The 19,927-nt window shown below is 43.9% G+C and overlaps 1 protein-coding gene across 1 annotated transcript in view; it reads right to left on the bottom strand.

Moving 5' to 3' along the window:
* MAML2 (mastermind like transcriptional coactivator 2) overlaps nt 1-19,927 on the bottom strand; it is a 215,524-nt gene that overhangs the window by 49,302 nt on the left and 146,295 nt on the right. The window contains exon 2 of the mRNA XM_074155595.1: nt 17,900-19,357. Within this exon, the coding sequence (XP_074011696.1) occupies nt 17,900-19,357 (1,458 nt within the window). The remainder of the gene's footprint in view (nt 1-17,899; nt 19,358-19,927) is intronic.

The following is a 19,927-nucleotide window of genomic DNA, read 5'->3' as shown; positions in this document are numbered from 1 at the left end:
TATTTTTTATATTCATTTTTAGTGTACAGCTTGGGGGATGAAGCTCAGTGCTGCCATCAGCGAAGCTTTCCGGGCCGGTTTGCTGTGCCGTGCTGTCTGGTGTGTGCAGGACGAGCTCTGCCCTCTCACTGCAACCTGCAAACTCTTGGTGGGTTCCAGCGCGATCCCTTCGGATTTGCACCCAGGTGTAAACGAGAGCGACACTCAAGCAGCAGAGATTTGGGGCATATTTGCTGGGGCGCAGGGACAGGGACACCAGGCAGATCTGCCGTCCTCACCGTCCCTACAAACGTCCTCCTCCGTCCTTACAAACAGGCTGCCACGAACGCAGGATCGTCCCTGCTATCTGCTCCGACTGCTCACAGCAGCTTCCTCCATTCCTTCCAAACTAGGATGGAATCCCAGGGGGCAGCTGAGGCATCTCATTTTTGGCAAAGAACCTCATTCCCATGAAAGTATGCGCAGCTTTTACACCGCCATTTAATAACATGGCAACATTCTCATGCATTAGACTCATTTCCTCGCTGCCCTGATTTGAGAAATACATGCTGCCGTAAAGCAAGCTTCCTGAAAGCGAAGCAGTTTCTCAAGCTTGCCTTCTCCTCTGAGACAGTGTTTTAAAAAACACTCAAACATACTTTTGTCCACACTGCTTAGTGTAATTGCCGACTCTGTGCCCTTCCACCGTACGCACTAGACAACGTCAACCCGCTTATTCAGAGAGGGGAGATTTCTGAAAAGCAGCTTCAGGTTCTGTGAGCGCGTCTGAGGATGCACACGCATTCACGTAGCCTTGGTGGCAACAGAAGTGGGTGTGAAGACGTGACCAGAGTCGTACAACAGCGTGGCCATAGGACAGAAGGCAGGGTCTGTGTCTGTAAAGTGTTGTCCTGGTCAAAGCTCACAGCCAAAAAGAGCTCACATGGAGAAAGAAGAACCAAACTGCAAGAGTCTAACCTGGGCTCAAACTGTATCCTCTGCCCGTGGTCTGAGCTGCAGTTCAAAAGCAGCTTGGGAAATACCAAGCTGAGGTGGTTATGTAGTCTGCAACAGCTGCCCAGGTCTAAATTTCTTCTCTACCTGTGCCAGAATGAGATAGTTTGAGACCAAACTCTCAATTCTCATTGCTGGTTGCTTAAAGGACTGTACTCACAGCCTGGCCCCACAGCCGAGGGGGGGCCTCCTGGACACCACCTGCCCCTTCAGCTCCCCGGGAGCCAGGAGAACCGTGGCATCATCCCCCCAACTGCCTCCACCCCCACCACCCATCACCCCACCTCTCTCAGGCACCTCTGGGGGGACAGTCATTCATCCCTCGGAGGTGCCCGTCTCTCTCCATTGAGTGCTGAGGTAATGGGGATTATGAGTGTAATCGAGAAGCATCCTTTTTAGGTAAGTATAGCGCAGTGAGACAGCTGTGAACCTGAGAGATTAGTAGGTAAAATTCTTCCTCCAGGCCCTTTATATCATATTCCCTGAAATGCAGGAAATGCCGAAGAGATCTTCACTTGTGGAGATGAAAAAGCACTGTGTTAAGGTTCCTACTGCATCAGACCTTTCTGTCACCATTACACTGTATTAACAATTTTTAGCGATTTTTATATGTATGGCATATAAAATTAACAAACATAATTTATTACCCTCTCACACTGTAGCTGAATGTTTTACACAGAGGACCTATTCATCACTCTCTAACTAGTGCAAACAAACAGGGTTCCACAGTGTTGATTGATGGATGTATCGGGTTTCTTTACTGCTGCTGCTGCTCATACTGCTCTTGAATTAATAACTCGGAGTTTGCTTTGCACATTGTTGTCCCTTTTTCTAAAGAGCATTTGGAACACCTAAAGCCTGACTCTTATTAACACTAAGTCCCTGTTACAGCAAAGTGGCCTGAATATGTAATTAAATTTTTCTTCCATTAAAGGCTCCTTTCTGTGGTCATAATGATAGAAAGGGCATCTCAGCCTGAATAAGAATCAGACACAAAATTTTTCACAGAATCACAGAATCTTCTTGGTTGGATGGGACCTTTGAGATCATCGAGTCCAACCAACAAAAAAAAAAAACAACACCAAAAACAAACAAACAAACAAACAAACACCAACAAAAAAAACCCCAAAACAACCAAAAAATCCCAGAACACCAAACACCAAAACCAAACCAAAACAAAAACCCACAACCACACCCCACCCCACCCACAAACAGACACAAACCAACAATCTCGGGCACTAGAGCATGCCCTGAAGTGCCATGTCTACACGTTTCTTAAATATCTCCAGGGATGGCGACTCCACCACCTCCCTGGGCAGGCTGTTCCAGTGCCTGACCACTCTCTCAGTAAAGAAATTCTTCCTAATATCTAATCTAAACCTCCCCTGCCGCAACTTCAGACCATTTCCTCTGGTCCTGTCATTATTCACTTGGGAGAAGAGGCCAACACCCACCTCTCTACAACCTCCTTTTAGGTAGTTGTAGAGGGCAATGAACTTATGCTTAGGACCAATGCTTAGGAACTTGCAATAGCAGGGAGGAGTAAACAAGGATGGCTGTCACTATTTCCACAGATCACCCTAGTAACCAGCAGAAGTCTTTCAAACGTAATGTAAAAAGCAGGCATTAATATCTCAGGGGCTTTTCTCTCTGCTTGAAAGGATTCCTGCAATAATTAGTTTAGAAATCGACCTTCCTTCATTTTTTGCAAGAAGCTTTTGGAAGTGCGCAAGACTTGATACTATTGCTTTTGGCTTCTCCGTGAAATGCCATTCCAGTATGGATCAGCTATAAATGGCTGAAAATCACCATTTCCCTTCCATTGCTTGTGTCCCTCAGGACAGTTCTTCCACCCTCTGAAAGCAGTCATTAAACTTGTCTTGAAGGCAGCAACAGGAGGGGCACAAACACTGGTAGAAACTGCTGGGGGATGCTAAATTCTCCCAGAGCTACCATCTTTAAAAAAAACCCTTTCCAGGAGGCATGGCTCACCATCACATCACTGTGCCTGCTGTCACAGCTGGAAAGCCAACAGTAGATCCACTTTCACAAGCCCCGGGGCTGCTGGGCCAAAATGGGCCAAGTCACCCGGAGACCAGTCAACAGGCAAAAATCCTGCTGCAGTGAGGGGCTGGAAGGTTAGGTGATCCCAAACTTCAGTGGGGAAGCTAAGCTGAACTCCCAGGCACCATTTCTGGCATTCTTTGTATTAATAACCTTTTCTGCTATGATCAAGCAGAGTTATTTCTGTGACTCCAGGCAGAAGTGTGTGTTACAGTGGTCAGAGTGACCAAGAGGTGATGTTCACAGATGGACTATAGGAACACAGCCACTATACGCTGGGCCTGTCTCCAATGTATCTTCTGGCTTCCGCCATTTAGGGATTTTTCTGAGTGCAACTTTGCATCTACATCATGCTATTTGGCTGCCCTTGAAAAATATTTCTCCTGGATTTTCCCAACCTCTACTTTGAGTCCATGTCTACTGCTGGTATCCACAATGTCGTGCAGCAAAGATGCCTACAGAAAGTGTTCCCTGGTATTAGCTATAAGACGCCTTCCTCTTGCTTGTTTTCATCAGGTGTCTACAGCTTTCCTGCTAGGTGAAACAGTGATTAATTCTTCCCCATTCATCTTCCCCATGTCACTGATGATCTCTATCTGTATCTCCTCTCTCATACCTTCTCGCTGTCTGAAAAGTCTCAGATTAATTATAAGAAAGCTGCTTCCACATGTTGCCTGAGATGGATGTGCACGTTGCAGATGGTGTTTGGGATGCAAACACCTAGTGGTACAGTGGCATTATCCTGTATGTGGGTATATAAATATATATATGTGTCTGTGTGTGTGCACTCCCCATTTCCACCACAGTGACCCCTACCGTTCACTTTGCTGTTTAGAGCAAACGTGGGGAGGGTATTTCAGGTGAGTGCAGACTTCATTTCCTTCTCATTGACTGCAGGACTTGCCCTGTGTTTCTCACAGGACCTCAGTAATGCTCCGAATCGATGGGCAAGAAGGCAGATGAGTCTGAATAGAGAACAAAAACCTTCTTTTCCTAATCTTTGAAAGCATTATTTTGAAACTTAAAATATTTGAATGCACCGTTTTTCCCCCCCCTGTTGTTTATGTAACATAGAAATTACAAACAATATTTTGATTACTGTTTCAGTAAGGACAAGGTTGCCCTCTGCATCATCATACAAGAAAATATATTTGCCTTCTGTGTAAATGGATATATATAAAGTAGTTGAGAGGCAAATTCAGACATCCTGGTGTGAAATCAATTTCTCCTGTGATCTACATTTGAAAGTCTAGATCTTACCTTGCATCTATTTGCCATTTTGTGAAGTGTTAAGATGCTACTCTAGCGTACATGAGCTCATTTTGATGACACAGAAGTATTGACACACATAGCCTCCCTCAGCATGGAATGTAAACCTCTGAATTTTTAAACCGTTTTAAACTATATACATTTAAATATTAATGAAATTCTGATCGCTTTGGTTGTTGAAACCTCTAAATTTTTAAAAGGAAGTTTCCTGAAAATAGTCATTGACATTTGTAGGAATCTTTACCTATCTGAATTTTTGATGGGGGAGTGCTTGGTCAAAAAATTTTAGTTTGAAAAAGTTATAAAAACTGCAAAGTTTATGCTAATTCTGAAGCCAACCCTATTTTGGAGACTAAAATTAAAGCCGTACTTATGCATCTAAATAGAGGGCCTGTTTTCACATGCACTGATCTAATTCATCTCTCCTTGGCTCAGTCACTTTGTACCAAGACACCTGTTTAGATGTACCACGTGTATTTCTAATGCTTTAACTTCACCAACTGTCTTAGGAAAAAGTGTTGCTCTCACCATCTCATTTTTAAACCTTCACAGAACAGTTAATAGTTACTCACTTCACAGAACCTTTATGGATGAATTAGTGTGTGGAAAACAATTAGCATATATTACATAATTTCATTACTTCTGCTATCACTACTATCTCAGTGTTCCTTCTGATATTTGTGCATGAATTTAACTTGGTTTAGTTTTTGCTTGTAGCGTTTGTGTGGCTAAAATAACACAAAACCTGGGCATTCCACATCTTTTTTGTTCACTAAAATTTATAGCACAGTTCCAGCTCCTGCATCGTTTTGTTGCCACAAAAAGACCAGAGATGAAAGAGAAATTTGGGAAAGGCACAATGGAGACCATCCCTCATATTTACCCTGGGGGAGGCAAGAGACCAAGAGGCACCTTGAAAATGTCGTTCGAGAGGACACGGGGCAGCAGCCACTTGCTTGCTTCTTGCCCTGAGAGTAACGTACCATGTTGTCCAGATCCATGGGCTCAAATGCAAGTATCAAGACAAAGTTATCTAATTAGCAGACTCACAATTGCCTCTGGGTTTTGCATGTTGTTTTTGTCAGGCTTGGTTTTGCATAGTAGTCTCCTCTGTTTGAAAGACTATAATGAAGGTGATTAAAATGATTCATTAACATAGGGCCCATTTGAGCAAACAGTCCAAACATTTCTATATTCCCTGGTACCACGCACAGGGATCTTCATACACATGTCCAAAGGTCTTTTAGCCTTTTTAATTTTTTCCATGGCTTGACTTTAATTAATGATTCATGTGCAAATTTATATACAATTACTGTACCAAATGACTAGCTTTTGATTTGCTTTGGATTCCTTGGGAGGAAGAGAGGGAAAATATCCTCAGAGCTCATAACAACAGTAGACCATATGTTTAAGTGAATGCTATAATTAAATGTCTGTAAGTCTTTCTGGTGTCCCCTAGCCATGCCATTTACTCCACTTTGCTTAGTAGTGGCCTACACAGTTCCCCAATTGGTTCCTTCAAAGAAAGGGCCACGTGAGGCGACAGCCAGAGGACTATTTTGTATTTTGCTATGAAAGCAGAGGAGTAGAAAGGGATCCCATTTTTAAACTGAGTGCCTTGCTACCACATATCATCTAACATTTATTCGAAATTTCATCTTAAAAGCAGTTAGGTTTTTGGCCACCCAGACTCTCATCGGGAAAGCCAAACAATTTCTCCAATTGCTGGGAATGTGCTGCTGATTTCCAGCCTAAAATTACTTATGGCCAATTTCAAAGGTGGTTACTAGGTGCACTGGTTGGAAAACTTGTCAGAAGAAAAACAGGGGTGGGTATGTTAAAGCTATATAGTTTTTGGACTGACATTCTCTAGACCTGCATAAATAATTTGGCTATGGACACATAAGTACTACTCCGCAGCTTTAAAAAGCTCAGGCTTAATAGGGAGATGAATGATTGTATCTCCACAAACCAAATTTCATTAGTATTTTCAGGTGGTGAGTCCAACACTCCAGAAAGCATTTCAGGAGGACTGAAAATCTGAAGATTTTTTTTTTTTAATGCAGTATATATATATGGCTATGGAAAACCTTTCTGAAGAACTGCTCCAATGCTTCCCAGGGCCCTGGAGCTTGGCCCACAGAGAGTGCTGCTTCTGAAAAAGGCTGCCCTTAATAGCACTTTGAATTTGAAACAAGATTTTGACAACACAGCTGTACTTAGCCCATGAAGTAGATTTCATGTTTACCAGAGGCCTGTAATTTGTGGATGGAGAGTTACTTACTTCTTTTAAAAATAAAACTCAGCAGTGAAAACCCTACATGAAGAAGAGAAGATGCCAAAATCAAGGACTGTGGCACGTTTAGGTCTCCTGCATCGGTGTGTTGGATACTGCTGTGTTCAGCAGCCCATGGGACTGTGAGATGTTTCTCCATGGTGTTTCAGCTCCCCAGAGTCAGTCCTGAAGAGGAACCAGGGCTGAGAAGGGACAGTCGGTGGGATGGAAGTACAATGATTAAAAGTAATGATAGGGCTGAGAGGAAGACAGCAAAAGATGACTTTGCACCCTCTTTGTGCCATTGCACAACTGGCCAAAACGGAAGAGGAATCTGGGTTTCAAGTACCTTTGGCTCTTTTTCAGTAAACCCTAGCCAAAGACAAAAAAACCCAGTAGTAATATGTTAGTGAAACAAGTGAGCTGGTCATGCAAACAACTTGTTTGACAGAAAGCAAATAAAGTGGAGAAAGTCAGGTAAAGTACAACAGCTATGACTGGAAATGGGATTGTTTTGAGTTTGCTCTGGTTCAGTTGATGCAGCAGATAAACAGTTAATGCAGCCATTAAAGAACAAATGCAACAATCAAAAACCAACAGGAAAAGGCCATCGCTTGCCATAATATGAGCAAAACTACTGCACTGAATGTTCCCCCTGCTGGGAAGTGGCAACACCAGATAAAAACAAAAGGAAAAAAGAAATATTTTGGAAAAAAATACACCCTGCCCCAAACCTGTTTCTTCCTGCTGGGAATTTTTGAGGTCCAGTTATTACTGTTTAGCCAGGTTTGTTCACAGGAAAAACAGAGGATGGTGGAGCTGAAGAAAGGCTCAACTCTCAGGCTGTGAAATGCTCATAAAACCCACTCTAGAGCTTGTGGATCCCATGCAGAACAAGGCCCATGGACTCTGCTATAGGAAGAAAATGCTGGAGAGAGAGAGAGAGATTCATACTTGGGATACTGCAGAAAGGGTTAAAAGTGGTCAGTTCATCACCCTTCTGTGTGGTGCCTTGGAAGTTTTCACAACACCAGATGTGCGAAAAAAAAAAAAAGAAGAAAGAAAGAAAAGCGAACACTAGTAGACATCCTGGTGCCCTGGAAGCAGTTAAATTAACACCCAGCAGGGACAAATTTGCAGCTTTGGGAACAAGCTTAAAGTTAGTCTGTTTTCATTCCTGGAGTGAATTTGCAAGTGTATGACAGTGAAGTATAGCCTGGGAAGGAGCAGGCAGCTTTGGATTAAGGATGGATAGCCAGAACTCACTCCCACCCTCCCTCCTCCCACTTTATTTTGCACTTAGGTTGTGAAGCTCCCAATACTTCTGCTAATCCCTATGTCTTCCCATGTCTTTTACCAGTTCCAGTAGGGAAAAAAAAAAGCTATTCTTTTCTTCTTTTTTTTTTCCATTCTAGCTGAAACCAGGCAAGACTGGAGTCATCCCAGCAAAGCCTGCTTTAGCTGGGATTGCAGCTTACAGTCATTCGGAGAAATCTAGTTCTGCAATGGATAAAGTTGGATGCTCTTCTAACCAGAACCAAAGCACTAAATCCTTTAGTCATACATCACGCACTTGGAGCCAGTCTGTGGCCCGGCTTGCAACCACTGCAAATTATAGAAAGGACTGGAAAAAAAAACAAAACTGTGAGACTATGTCTAACCCATCTTCACAGAATTACGGAAAGCCCTCAGAGTCCCTCTCCCTCTTACAGGTTACAGAACAAACTGGCTCCACAGAAATACCATCTGCATTTTCACGCCTTGGTCATTGTAAGTATTTTGGTATCAGTAAATCAAGGGGAACTTTTCGACAAAGGTGGACTATGCAGCTTCTTATGAAGGCCTGAGAGGACCATTCAATCTCCATCATTCTTCCTCATGTGCACCTTCTGGAAGGCAGGAAGAAATTTCAAGCCCTGAAACAGGCTTCCTAGAGAGGTGGTTGATGTCCTGAGCCTGTGAGTGTTTAGGAGGCATTTGGACAATGCCCTTAATAACATGCTTTAACTTGGTCAGCCCTGAAGTGGTCAGGCAGCTGGACTGGATGATCATTGTAGGTCCCTTCCAACTGAAATAGTCCATTCTATTCTGTTCTATACATGTTGGTTACTCAATGGCTACACTTGCAGCGGGGGATGGTAGAAGAGCTGTAGGGTCCCCTGAAGGAAGAAAACCAGAGAACGGAATGTATTAATTTTTTTTTCCAGTGGGACAAATACGCTGCTTATTCTGTCTCCCTGACTGACGGAGACTGGCAGGATGAATAGCGCAGACTGAAACATGTAGTGTGTCCTTTCAGCTGGCAATTTGAAGGGCTCAGAGTAAGGCAGGTCTGGAAAGCTGCATTTCCTGCCCTGTCCTGAAAACTTCCTGCAGACGCTTTGGGAACTACTGGACAACAAGCCCCTTATGCCCCTTCACTTATTCCTGGCATAGGATACAGAAACATTTTTCAAGCTAGTTTGAATCTTCCACTCTCCCCTTTGCAAAGACGGTAGGTGCTTGTCCCCTGTGCTCCTGTTCTGCCCCATTTCCTCCCACACTATTTCCCACCCTCAGACCCCTGCCCTCCTCTGCCTGCACCCAGACCCACTCTCAGCTTCCTCCTCCTGAGCTCCCAATCCTTCTCCCTCACCCAAACCCAATTTGCACTCTCTATTACTGCCTTCCAGGTTTCTTCCTTCCCTCAGACCCTCACTCTTCCTGCACTTTACTCCTTCACCACCTCCTCCCCAGTCTCTCTCTGTCCATCACTTTTGTCCTACTCTGGATCCGGTCCCGCCTGGCTGCTTCCTTCCCTTGCAGTAAACTTTCTGCTCCCTGACTCTCTCCAGCCCTCAGTTCCCGTCCTTCCACAGACTCCCTCTTGCAGTCAGTTGTCCATCTTCCGCTCCTTCTCCAGCCACCCCTGTAGCTGAGGCTCTCCAGCACCAGCCACCTAAGTCGAGTTTAACAACTTGCTGCTGCTGGCAGAAGCAACCCCATCTCCACTTCTTGCCTCCAGCTATATGCTCCTGCCACCTCCATTGTGCCAGTGTTGGCTTTGTCTGACCCCACAAGCTGGAGGAAGTCACTAAAAGAGCAGAGAACCAACACAGAGAGGGAAAGGATTGCTTTCTGCAAGTTTTGTGAGAGCTCAGACAAGTGCCAGAGGTGGTGCCAGAGGAAGGAGTGGACAAGGGGCTGGGGTGGGGGAGGGCTCCTTGCCCCTTTTTGAAGCCACTAGCCTTTAGATCAGCTCTGCCAGACCGTGAAACCTCACCTGAGAGTGTCCAAAGCCCCTTGTCCTCCCTTTCCTTTGACATATTCGCATGCCATTTATGGCACTGTAGTTTCAGTCCGTGTGTTTTGCCGGCAGAGCAGCACAGCTGTGCTCATGGATGCTGAGAGTCTTCTGCAGTGAGGTTATGTCGTTATGTCCCATGTATGTGTCTGGCTTAGGCACTCTGAGCTGATTTTCTACTGATTCACAATATGATGTGGACCTCCCACAAATCCTCACCTTTTCCTATGAAAATAGAAAATCATTCAACTCATGTTTCCACAGCTATGTCAAGGCGAAGTATTACCTATTAAAAGACTCTGAAAGGCCCTTGGCTTTTCAGAGGGACCAACCCCTTCAGGCACTCAGCCCCTCTCCGAATTCCATCTGGGGCTTGACAAAAAGCGCATTGTCAGAGGGGACAGAGAAATGAGGACCCTTTTCAAAGAAATGACATAAAGTCAACATGGTTGGCCTGTTCAATGTGGTGTGAGGCTACCCTCAAGACCCCAGTCCTTTCCTATGCACAAGGGGGCAGGCAGAATCTCAGGCACAGGCCGGGGCATGTCTACCCATGCATGGGTGTCCCAAAAGCACCTGGGAAAGTTGCAAGCTGCTGGGTGCACCTCGATGGGTTGTTTGCCATCAATCTACAGGTACAGAGGGAAAAAGAGGCATCAAATACTGTTTGAGGAGCTCTAGAGATCTCCTCTGGGGGACTGCACAGGCTGTGAAGGCTCAGAGCTGTGGATGCTGGGTCTATAGAGAAGACTCTCAGACCAAGGCCAAAGGGCAGTCAGGTCAAGGTGAGCTGGGGGGGGAGTGATAGGTTCAGGCGCTATCCTGGGACACAAGGACAGTGTTTCTGAGACTGACACTGGGTCTAATTCAACTCCAGACTCTGTCAGAGGATTTCTCTGCAATGGTAACGTGTTACTTATGTCCTTACCCAACAACTCCACTGAATTGATTGTAATAGCTTTGGATGAGACCTGCTTTCTCTCTTTCCCAAAATATATAATAATATATAAAATATACAGTAAGATTTCCTTCCTCTCAAGGTTTGGCTGGCTTGCTTATTTAGATTATAAATTCTTCAGGGCAAAAGCTGTCTCTTACACTGTGTGTGTACATTACCAGAAACAGCCATGCAGCAAACGAAGCAGGCAGATGGTTCTGGATTAGTTCTGTTGGAGCATCTGGCTGATTTTCTGGATCATCATCACATACAAATGGTAAATTCACCCATGAAAACTCACATTAAAGGCACATTACTAGGTCTGTTGCTGTCTTAATGACAGTCATCTGTGGCCTGGGGCAGGTCTCCACCATAAAAACACCAGCAGTAAAGTGGCTGAGTGTAGGAACAAGTACTTGCCATTAAAATATTTCTTCATTTTGAACCCCTAGAGAGACAAATTACTGGGACTTGCTCTTGAGGACTTCAGGGAATTAAAATAATAGGGAGACTTTAGGGAGAGAAATGGGAGCTGGGGCTTGTTAAAATTCTTTTGTTCCTTGACTTCTTGAGGTATTCATAAATTGCCTACAAACAAGCAAAAACTTACAGGAAAGGTTTTTTCACCGTGCCAGCTCCAAATGGCTGTGGAATTATATTGTTTTTCCAGGCTGCCTTTCCAAAATCCCAGCAGGAAGTTGACTCAGGGCTTGACTCTGGCCTCAGATGCACACACAGCAATAGCAGAACTCCTCACTTCAACCAGGTAAAAAGCCCTTATGGATATCCCAGCTTTATTGACAAGATTACAGGTCAAAACAGCCTAACTTGCTTGGTGGCACAGAACCAGACCTGAAACATCCCTGGCTCCTTTCCTTCCAGTCAGCATTGCATCTTCACAGTTCCTTATCCCAGGCTTTTCCTGTTACACCTCCTCTCCAGTTAATCTAATAAGCACAAACCCATGTCCTGTCTTTGGTGATGGTTCCCTACTCTGCCTCACCACCCCAGGCCTGTAACTCATCCACCAGCACTGGAGATCTTCTCACCTGCCCTTTTCTCCTTGCAGCTACCATCATTTTCTCCTACACATGAACCAGGCACCTTGGTTTTCCCCACCCTAGTCCATGTCTTCAAGGTGGCAGTAAAGTAAAACCAGAGGACTGAAGCAGCTAGCACCATTATTGCGCTTCCTGTCTCCAACAGCATTTTTTCCCCCACAGCCAAGACAACTGACTGGATTGTGAAGTGCCTCCGGGATCACAGCAGTCCTCAAATCAATATCTCTGGACATGCAGATGGGTAGAAGCTGATATCCTTCAAATTCCTTCTGTAAAACTCATCTTTTCGTCGGTTCTTACAGAAGGAGGCAGGGGCCATTTTTAATCCAAGTTTATGCATTTCTTCACAGAATGACATTTTGCCTATCAGTGGACTTCCCAGATACTTTCACAATCCTAATAAATAATAAATAAGACTTCAAGTGTGCTAACATTAGCAAAGAACTCATTCAGGCAAGCGCAATGATGATTTTTATTGGTATCTTCATGGAAGTACCTTCAAAAAGCAGTCCAAGTGAGACAACAGGGACTATCTCAGCTACGTCCCAAGTCCCCAAACCCAGAAGCATTTGGCCTAAGTGGCTAATATTCTGCTGTTCTACCAGTGTAACTACTTTATGCAAAGAGTTCAAGAAACCTTATGGAACTGGCAGTGTCTCTGAGCCTTTGAATTACAATGTCCTCAGGGACTGACCATCCACAGCGTGATCGCTATTGCGTATAAATTTCATTCAGCAAACAGAGCATGAATGATATAAGGCACTACCAAGACAACTGTCCACCATGACAATACAGGAACATATGACATTTTCTGTCTGGTTTCATGTTCATAAATCAGCTATGACCCTGCAATCAATGGTGGTTATTGGGTCATACTCAAGTTTTTATCCAGAATATTTAATTCAGAAGCCCTTGCATGAAGGAATGTGACCAAAATGGAGCTATCAAGAAAAGCTGTCATCCAAATATAATTTTTATAGCGGGCATTGAAAGAAAGGTCACATTGTTATTTTCTTACACTATGGAACAGTTTCTATTATTGCAGATTCCAAAAGCCTGGAATCGTTGTTATTTATGATCTAAGTCAAATTTAAGTCCTAGTTTGTACCAATTACCAGAAGCCACTCTAGGTTTTCTTTCTTCATTTCACAAATATTTCCAAAATAATTCCTTCACACTTGAAAACAGAGAGGTTGCCTCACCAAACTGTGCTCTTCTTTTCTTCTTTGGTGGTAAACATAAAGGTCTAGGAAAATACTGTTTTGATATGAATCATCCAAAGAAGCCACATTTTCTTTGAGAAATTTTGGAGGCTAAATTAGAAGCGTAAGTTATCTCTTAGCAGTGAACGATAACAAGAGGTTTTCTATCTGCACTTTCAAAAAAGCCATTAGAACTTTTGCTCCTGGTACTTCTTCCTCACATAGCACTCTAACAATCTGACAGTTTAACATACACTTCTTATTAAATCCGTATGGTGCCCATGCTTTAAAAAAAAAAAAAAAAGGTAGAAGGCCATATCCTGCTGCTTACTATACTGCTGTAAGTCTAATTATGCTCTCCTGAATGAAATGAAATTGCCCTGGGTTTACACTGGCGAAAATGAGAGGAGAATCTGTCTCAGCAGAGCTGCCAGGTTGGTTGAAATACCATCTTTATCCATTGGAGACATTTAAGAGTGGTGCATATATATCAGTTAAGCACCGCTTTTCTGGGCATTTGAAGGGCTGGTGTAATGAAGGGAGCCTTCAAGGGGGGGTCACTTCAGCACCTGGAGCTCCTCCGAGCACAAGCTCCTCACTGGTGGCCCATCCCTTGGTGCTGTGCTGTTCCGTGGCCTCTCCCCAGCCAAATGCAGTCGTGCCGTGTCCCTGGGTCATGGAGCCACTGGCCACAGGCTGCAAAATACAAAGCCTTGCTGTGGGAGGGCAGGAGGCATGAGGCACGTATAGGACACACAAGCTCGGAGCAGGGACCGGAGAAGGGAGTGCTCAGTTTTCGGTAGGATGGGAGCCTAGTTGGATTTAAAAGGAGCCTGTTAAGTCCGGGTGAAGAAAACGATCTAAGGCATGCTCCAGTTAGGGCAAGTAAGGGGGAAAAAACAACCCCAAACTGCAACTAATCACACTACCTTTCTGGGTTCTTGAAATAAAAATAGAGAAAAAAGAAAAAGGAGAAAATGATCCCATCCTCAAAGTGATTATAAAGGAACAAGGACCAACAAGGCCCTGAGCTCTGCGCACGGAAACACTGTTGTGGGTTGTAACTACACAGACACCACTGACGCTTCCAGAGGCTTAAAAATAAGGAGCACTGGTTGTTCATGTAAAGTGGGAGCTGAAGCTTTCATGACCCCTTGTGTTAGCCTTGCCCCCAAAGCTGAGACTAAATAGGGCACATGCCCATGTGTAGCGGGTAGAGTGGCCTTGCTCCATTAGGGTTCCTGTTCTCATGAGCTCAGCCTGCTTTTCTCACCTTCTTTGAGTAAATGAATTTGATTGAAAAAATTTGGAGAACTCAGCTTGAAACTTTTGTTTAATTTGGCTTTAGGTCAAAACCAGAAGGGGATGAATAATACTTTATTTAGTAGATAAAAGCTTTTTCTTTTTTCTCTTTTTTTTTTTTTTTTTTTAAATTTATTTATTTTATTTCTTCTTGACAGAAGACTGATGGATCTTACTGAACAAGTCTTATGGCCTATCAAAAGTTTTAGAAATATGTGCAGAACTTCTTAGACTAGTTAAAAATGTCAATTTTTTTTTTTTTGTTCAAAAACCTTAACTCTTACTTCAGAAGCATCTTTCATTGACTGGACCTTGTTTTTTCACATGGAGAAAGTTAGACTTCAAACTTCTACCCAAGCCCAGTTACAGATTTTCCCCACATAAGTCCAGGTTCTGTATAAGTATTGAAAACCTGATTAAACCTGTGCAGAGCTTGGAGCTTCTAATTATTCCCTAAACAAAGACAGTGTTGAATTCCTAAGAGCTTTTTCATGACTGAGCATATGTTGCATCCTGATAGACAATGGAAAGGTGAATCTTTCCCACAACAATGGAGAATAAAACAGAGACACAAACAAAACCTTCATTCAGATCAACCTTCCAGGAAACCAAGATGATTTCCATCATTTTTATGACTTTTCCCTAGAGGCAAAAGACATCTAATTAGCAAATTGCACTAGAAGTTCACTCCAATTTGACACAAAGTGAATGTGACAAGCAGAGAAATTATAAGCCTTACATTTCCAGTTAGCAAGCTTGGGCTGACAAACTCAAGTTCAAATGCTTTTTTTGGATCTTAAGGCTTGTGGAGTAAAAATCCAGAGGGTGAGCTGGTTCAGCTAAAAATGTGAATTTATAGTGTTCCAGTCAGTGTTATCTGATGTCACAGCAGCTCTTTATGAATGTGCACTCACGTTTCCAACTACAAAGCACTCCAGCCAGTACTGAGATAGTCCTTATAGTCCACAATTATAATGATCTGAGGAGGAGTTGGATGATACCAACAGAATCAAACCTTGATTCCTCCTGAAGAAATAGGGCATGAGTAAAATAAATATTAATCGTGAAATTAATTAGTAAATGCTGGTAATTAATCATGCATTACTGTTAATGATGTGTAGGAATCCTCAGAGGTGGGAGATGATCCTCCAGGAAGGAAGACTGTGCAGCCTAAATAAGGTGATGTCTTCATTGCTAAACTCAGCGGAGTTGAGCCATGAGATTGCTTTGGCCTTTGGTGTCTTGATTGTAAGATAATACTAGTGGTGCCTCCTCCTACTCTGATTTAATATTCAGACTGAACCTACAGGGCAAGCAAGCCCTGACCAAGGGGTTGGTGGGCTCTTGCAGCTGTGGAGGCAGGTACTAAAGGAGTCCACAGAACTCATAAATATTGCCAGGGGAACAGTTATGTTCAAACCTTTCCAAAACTCTGCAATTTACAGGCCAATTGTATTTCTATATGTTATTCCAGCAGCTACAGAATACTCCACTCAGAGACACCTACCTTATTCTCTGAATTTCAGCAGAACTTCAGAACAACTGCTAAAAAAATCTCTACAAATCTGTAAATCCAGTTATCTCTCCAGAGCACAGAAAAAACAATATTCTTGCTGCAAAAGCCCTGTAACCTGTGCCTACAAAGCTTCTAAGATTCTCAGCTGTGCTGTGGGTCAGGTAGCTACGTCCTGCAGGCACAACTGTGGAAAGTGGTCAGATGACAAGACTTGCCGAAGTCTGTGATGACAGGTAAAACTCCTTCCTGGGTGTAATATCTAAAGTTTGCCACTCAGACAAGTCCATTTAGGGCAAGTTTCCTAAGCTAAAAGTTCTTGTGGCTGCAGAGGTGAGAGATCCCACTACACTTCTGATAAATCTTGCAGGTACTACTATGGCCGTGTTGCCAAGTACCATCTTGGTGGCTTGCCTCCCTGAGCGGCAGCCCAGAAGGACACAGAGCAAGAAGCTACCATTGCCTCAAGCAGGGTTGCTCTCTGTTTTTATTCCTTTCCAGAATGTGACCTTGCATATTTTTTTCAGAATGATAGTAGCGTTTGCAGAAGTCCTGCTTGTCTCCCCTGTGTTGACAGATTGCTGGAAGCTTCATCATAGCTGAATGAAGGAACTGTTAAAATTCATCTGCCTGCCAGTCTATTAAGAGAATGGGGAAATGCGCCTAAGAAGAGAGCACACAGTGGAGAGGAACAGCCAGCAGAGACATCCCATAGAGCAACAAAGCTTCCTGCTGCCACTCATTCTCCAGCATCTTCCAACAAAGCAACATCTTCCCACCCAAAGATGACTAAATGTTTCACCTGGTACCTCTTGCTAAGGGATTTTCTGTTAGAGAAAGTCACGGTTAGTTGGTCAGGGAATTTGAAAGGGTTAAAAGGAGAAAGGTGTCCAACTACATTTACTTTACTTTTTAAAAAACATCAGACTGTTTAAGCAAACAGTTTGGTGAAGAAGCTCCAGCTCTGAATGACTCATTCACAATGCTGGTTCTCTGGGATTTTATGGAAGACTTAGGCTTTCACTTATCAGTAATATCTTATAGCTGTTTTTCACATCCACACATGATCTCCACACCTATATTGCCATTCCATATGTGTTGAACCCAAGTCCCACCAAAACTCTCCAGAGTGGCTTAAACCTCCCAAGGTAAAATGTTTTACGTGTTTTGCACCTGTTTCCAGTTTCTGGGGTACCTTGAGGTTACAAATTCCAACTTTGATTAGCAGGTCTGAAACTTGGGATCGTGGTGCACAGTGACTTGACACAGCACAACCGAGCTATAACAACCAATCCTGTCAGAGCCCTGTCTCACGATAACACAGCGAGAGCTGGCCATGTGCTATATAATTGTAGACGTATCTGTGGCAACCTTCACCTTCATATCTGAGCGTGTATTTTATCCACAGAATATTCCCAGAAGTGTGATGGGTGTTTACAAAGCTCACAGCTAAGTCTTAGTTTTCCTTTGCCAAACAGATAAAAAATGTGCAAACAGTATTTTTGTCATGTCAGTCAAAAGATATATAAAACCAGAATTTTCTAACTTTGCCTCCCTGAGGAAAATGATGGCATAAAAATTAACATTGTAAAATACATTACCTAAGATAACAGGAATTAATTAAAATTTTGCCATTCAAAAGAGCTTAAATTTTTGTAAGCCAGAAAACTTAGGGGTCCAAAATAAGCTTGCATCTGCCCTACTACCTCACCTTTCTGACAAGTACCTACATAGTATGTATCAGTGACATAGTCCCTCCATTACATTAAGAAAAAAGTGTTATGAACATGTCTTTTTTTGAAATTCTTACAAATGTGCATCCATGATATACCTGAATAGGTGCTAAATGTGCCATCACCAGCTCTGCTGAAGTATGTGCTGAGATGGTCATTATCTGCCACAAGCACACATCTCCTGCAGGAATGAGGCCAGGCTGGAAAAGCCTTTTTACTGCTCAGACCGGAATGATTCTGTAACAAATAAGGAGGAATTTGCCTTACCTGTCTATGCTGCTGAGAGACTGGATACTGCAAACCTGAGATTTGCTGACTTTGCTGCATTTTCTGGAGCATCATTTTTTGCTGCATTGCTAGGGGTACGTTAGGTGGCCTTTGAAGCGACTGGTTGGAGAGAGGCTGAGCAGGTTGCGGTGGTGGCTGTTGTTGCTGCTGCTGCTGTGGCTGTTGCACGGGGGCTGAACCCTGTGTCTGCTGTGTGTAGTGCAGAAGGGCAGGCTTGTTTTGGGAACCCAAAACTGAAGGCATCTGCTGGTTTGTTTGCTCTGAGTTAAAGTGAAACAAAGGCTTTGTGTTGCCATGATGCTGCTCTAGTGGTGGCTGAGCGCTGTTGATAAAGTTTCTGTTGAGATCCTGAGGCTTCTGTGGCATGATTATGTCCATGGGATTGCTCTGGGGAGTGGTTGGTTTATAAACATAGTTGTTCATCCCTTTCGACTGGTTTCCATTCACTGGTACCCCAAGCATTGCTGAGCTTTGTGGGCTGAACTGCTGCTGGCGAAAAGAAGGACTGGGGATTTTCTCTTGCACGAAGGGTCCAGGAGAAGGTCCTGATGGAGACAAGGTGGACCAGCTGGCCGTCTGGTTCTGCTGCTGCTGTTGCTGCTGAATCAAGGCATGCTGCTGCCGGTTGGCTGCAATCTGTTTGAGCTGCTGTGCATGAGACACCTCCTGCCAGTTAGGCAATGGCCGGCTGGACGCAGAAGAAACCTGCGATACCTGTGTTTGACTCTGAGGGACCGATGGGATGGGTGAAGAGGTGGACATGGCAGCGGTGGCCATAGTGAAGGCTGGACCTGTAGAAGAAGGCCTCATCTGTGGGGAGCCCACAGGAGCCTGATTCATGCCTGGTGCATATTCACTCTTTATCACCATCTTGTCCACCTGCAGAGATCTCACAGGGCCCCTTTGGCTCTGCTGACCAAGGTCAATGTTGAATGGCTCGTCTTGTTTTATCGTGGCGTTTATCATATTCTCTAGCTCAAGATCACTCATTGGTGGCACTGATATGTTAGTCAGTTCATTAAATAGTTCCTGAAGCTCTAGATCCATCATTTGTTCCCACGAGTCTTCCCCATATCTGTTAGGGAACATGTTCTCATGGGGTGTCTGGCCATCTAAGTGTTTGCTGCAGGACATTGTTTCTCCTGGTTCTTTCTTTACCTCTTTCAAAGTCATGTTAAACATGCCATTCCCACTAGCATGTGTATTGGTTGTTAGGTTGCTGGCCTTTCTTTGTGATCCTTGCCCCACAGACATAGTTCCTGACATTGACTGGCTTTGGCAATTGTTAACATGTTGTCCACCTTGTCCCACTGAGATATTATCACCCACTCTTATCCTCTTAATGTCAAGGAAAGAGCTCTCTGAAACACCATTGGGCCTCTTGTTGTTGACAGGTGACAGATTTACCACCAACTTTCTCTTCAAGGAGCCTTGGAGCTGAAAGAAGCAGAGACAAAAAACCCAATTATTAGATGACAATGAAGAAACAATCTGTAGTATATTTGACAGACAGATCTTGCAAGTCAACAGGCAAGTAAGCATTGCTTAGTACAGAAAGCTATTCTGGGCTTTCTCAGTCGATGAAACTACACACAATTGTAGGAAAATACCTTGTGAGACATCTCCCTGGCACCACCATCCCTGTTCCTGTAGCCATCAGCACTTTTTGGGCACTATTGCCTCCACTGACCCCCTTTCCCCTGTGGGTGTGAGTGAAAGGAGGTGGCCAGAACCATAGCTGGCAAAGCCTAGGACATACTTGCTGCAGATTTGTTCCCATCTAACTGTGCCAGACAGATCTAAAGTATTTTCAGACAGCAGAGAGTAATGCAGTCATGAAATCTGCCCTTCTGCCTATCCAGTGCTGCAGACCTTCACTCTCATGATTTCGGTACATGATCCAAAAGAGCCTTTTTGACTACTTGTAGAGTCCAAATGTCCTAGGAGACATTCTAATGGCACACAAGAGATCCAGGCATCCTGATCTCACGTAGGTTTATACTGGCC

Source organism: Numenius arquata, chromosome 1, assembly GCF_964106895.1.
Source record: "Numenius arquata chromosome 1, bNumArq3.hap1.1, whole genome shotgun sequence".
Lineage (NCBI taxonomy): Eukaryota > Metazoa > Chordata > Aves > Charadriiformes > Scolopacidae > Numenius > Numenius arquata.
Note: the sequence above shows the minus strand (reverse complement) of the source record. Positions and strands in the feature narration are given on the sequence as shown.